The sequence below is a fragment of the Schistocerca nitens genome, chromosome 4 (genome assembly GCF_023898315.1).
Source record: "Schistocerca nitens isolate TAMUIC-IGC-003100 chromosome 4, iqSchNite1.1, whole genome shotgun sequence".
In the NCBI taxonomy this organism is placed as follows: Eukaryota; Metazoa; Arthropoda; class Insecta; order Orthoptera; family Acrididae; genus Schistocerca; species Schistocerca nitens.
The window spans coordinates 356,768,872-356,770,221 of NC_064617.1; the positions used below are offsets into that span (position 1 = coordinate 356,768,872).

The following is a 1,350-nucleotide window of genomic DNA, read 5'->3' on the forward strand; positions in this document are numbered from 1 at the left end:
TGTTAGTAAATTGAATTATTGTAATATTATTGACACAAAGTGTGTATTTAGGCCAAAAAGAGAAGAGAAAGGTAATGTCTCTTACAAAGCTCATCTTGTAGCTAAAGGTTTCCAACAGAGATTGACTTATTGAGCGATATACAGTCCAGTAGCAAAATTACCTTCAGTGAGATTTTTTCTGGCTTTTTGTACTGAGAATAGCTTTCCTATCGATCAACTGGATGTTTGTAATGCTTTTCTCTGTGGAGAGATAGTTGCAGACTTTTATGTAAATTACCTACATGATGTTGGAATAAAATGAATGATATAGTTTCTAAACTTAAAAAGGCTCTGTACGGTTTAAAAGACTCAGCCAAGAACAGGGATGTTAAATTACACACAGTCATAACTCGCTTAGGGTTTGTGACAAATGATTTTTTAGTTTTGCGTGTATATAAAGATAATTATTTGGTTACATTGACAATCTGAAGATAGCGCCAACTTCCCAGAGTCAAATTGATAATTTAAAGCTTTTATTAAGTGATAACTTTAAAATGAAGGTTTTAGGCCTGATTAGGAACTATGTGGGAATGAATATTGTCCAAAGTGTAAGGGAGCGTATTATTATTATTTGTCAAAGTACCTGTCTTGAAAAAGTGTTAAAATGTTATGTTATGTTTGAATGTAGTTCTTGTTTCAACTCCCATGGAGGAAAATTTTGATCAGAGTGTGTTAAAAAGAGAAAAATCTGAAAATGAAGACAATGAAAAAGATATGGAAAATGAACAGGGTCTCTATGTATTCATGCTAGGTTCCAGACCAGATATTTGGTAGCAAGAATTATTCTAAGCAGGTACTAATCATGTGCAAATCTAGATTCAATGAATGTTTTAAAACGTGTCTTGCATTATATTAAAGAAGCCTAAAACTGAGTCTGTTATATGTTAGGGATAAAAATTGTACTGTTTCTGTAATTGGTTACATTAACTCTGATTGTATTGGTGATGGATAGAAAGTACACAGATTGTTACCTTTTCAAGGTTTTGGGTTGTCGTGTTTCATGGGGACCCAAGAAGCAACCTACAGTGCCTCTGTCATCAACAGAATCAGAATTTGTTCCATAAAGTATGGCGACTAGCAAAGCTTCTTGGCTCAGTAGTTTGTATTGCAGTCTTTCTGGCAGTCAAAGAGCTGTCGTGCTCTATGAAGACGATATTCCAGTAACAAGCCTTTGCAAAAACCCACACTTTCATCATAAATTAAACAGCATAGATGTTAAAATTTTATTTGTGAGGGAGAAAGTTTTTACAAAGAAGTTGTGTTAAAACATATTAATACAAATGAGCAACAAGTTGATGTTCTGATGAAGCA

The 1,350-nt window shown here is 33.6% G+C and overlaps 1 protein-coding gene across 1 annotated transcript; it reads left to right on the top strand.

Annotated features, from left to right (window-relative positions):
• Positions 1-297: 297 nt before the first annotated feature.
• On the top strand, positions 298-1,103 carry LOC126252309 (uncharacterized). Its single transcript, XM_049953192.1, has 4 exons — positions 298-429; positions 471-618; positions 668-777; positions 1,020-1,103. Exons 1-4 carry the CDS (start codon positions 298-300, stop codon positions 1,101-1,103), a joined length of 474 nt encoding a protein of 157 aa, XP_049809149.1.
• The last annotated feature ends 247 nt before the right edge of the window (positions 1,104-1,350 follow it).

Excerpts from the sequence above, each read along its gene's own strand:
- LOC126252309 (XM_049953192.1), top strand. The coding sequence starts at position 298 with ATGAATGATATAGTTTCTAAACTTAAAAAGGCTCTGTACGGTTTAAAA. Across the intron at positions 430-470 it reads ATGATTTTTTAGTTTTGCGT|ATAGCGCCAACTTCCCAGAG; the intron begins GTATATAAAGAT and ends GACAATCTGAAG. Across the intron at positions 619-667 it reads TATTATTATTATTTGTCAAA|TTCTTGTTTCAACTCCCATG; the intron begins GTACCTGTCTTG and ends GTTTGAATGTAG.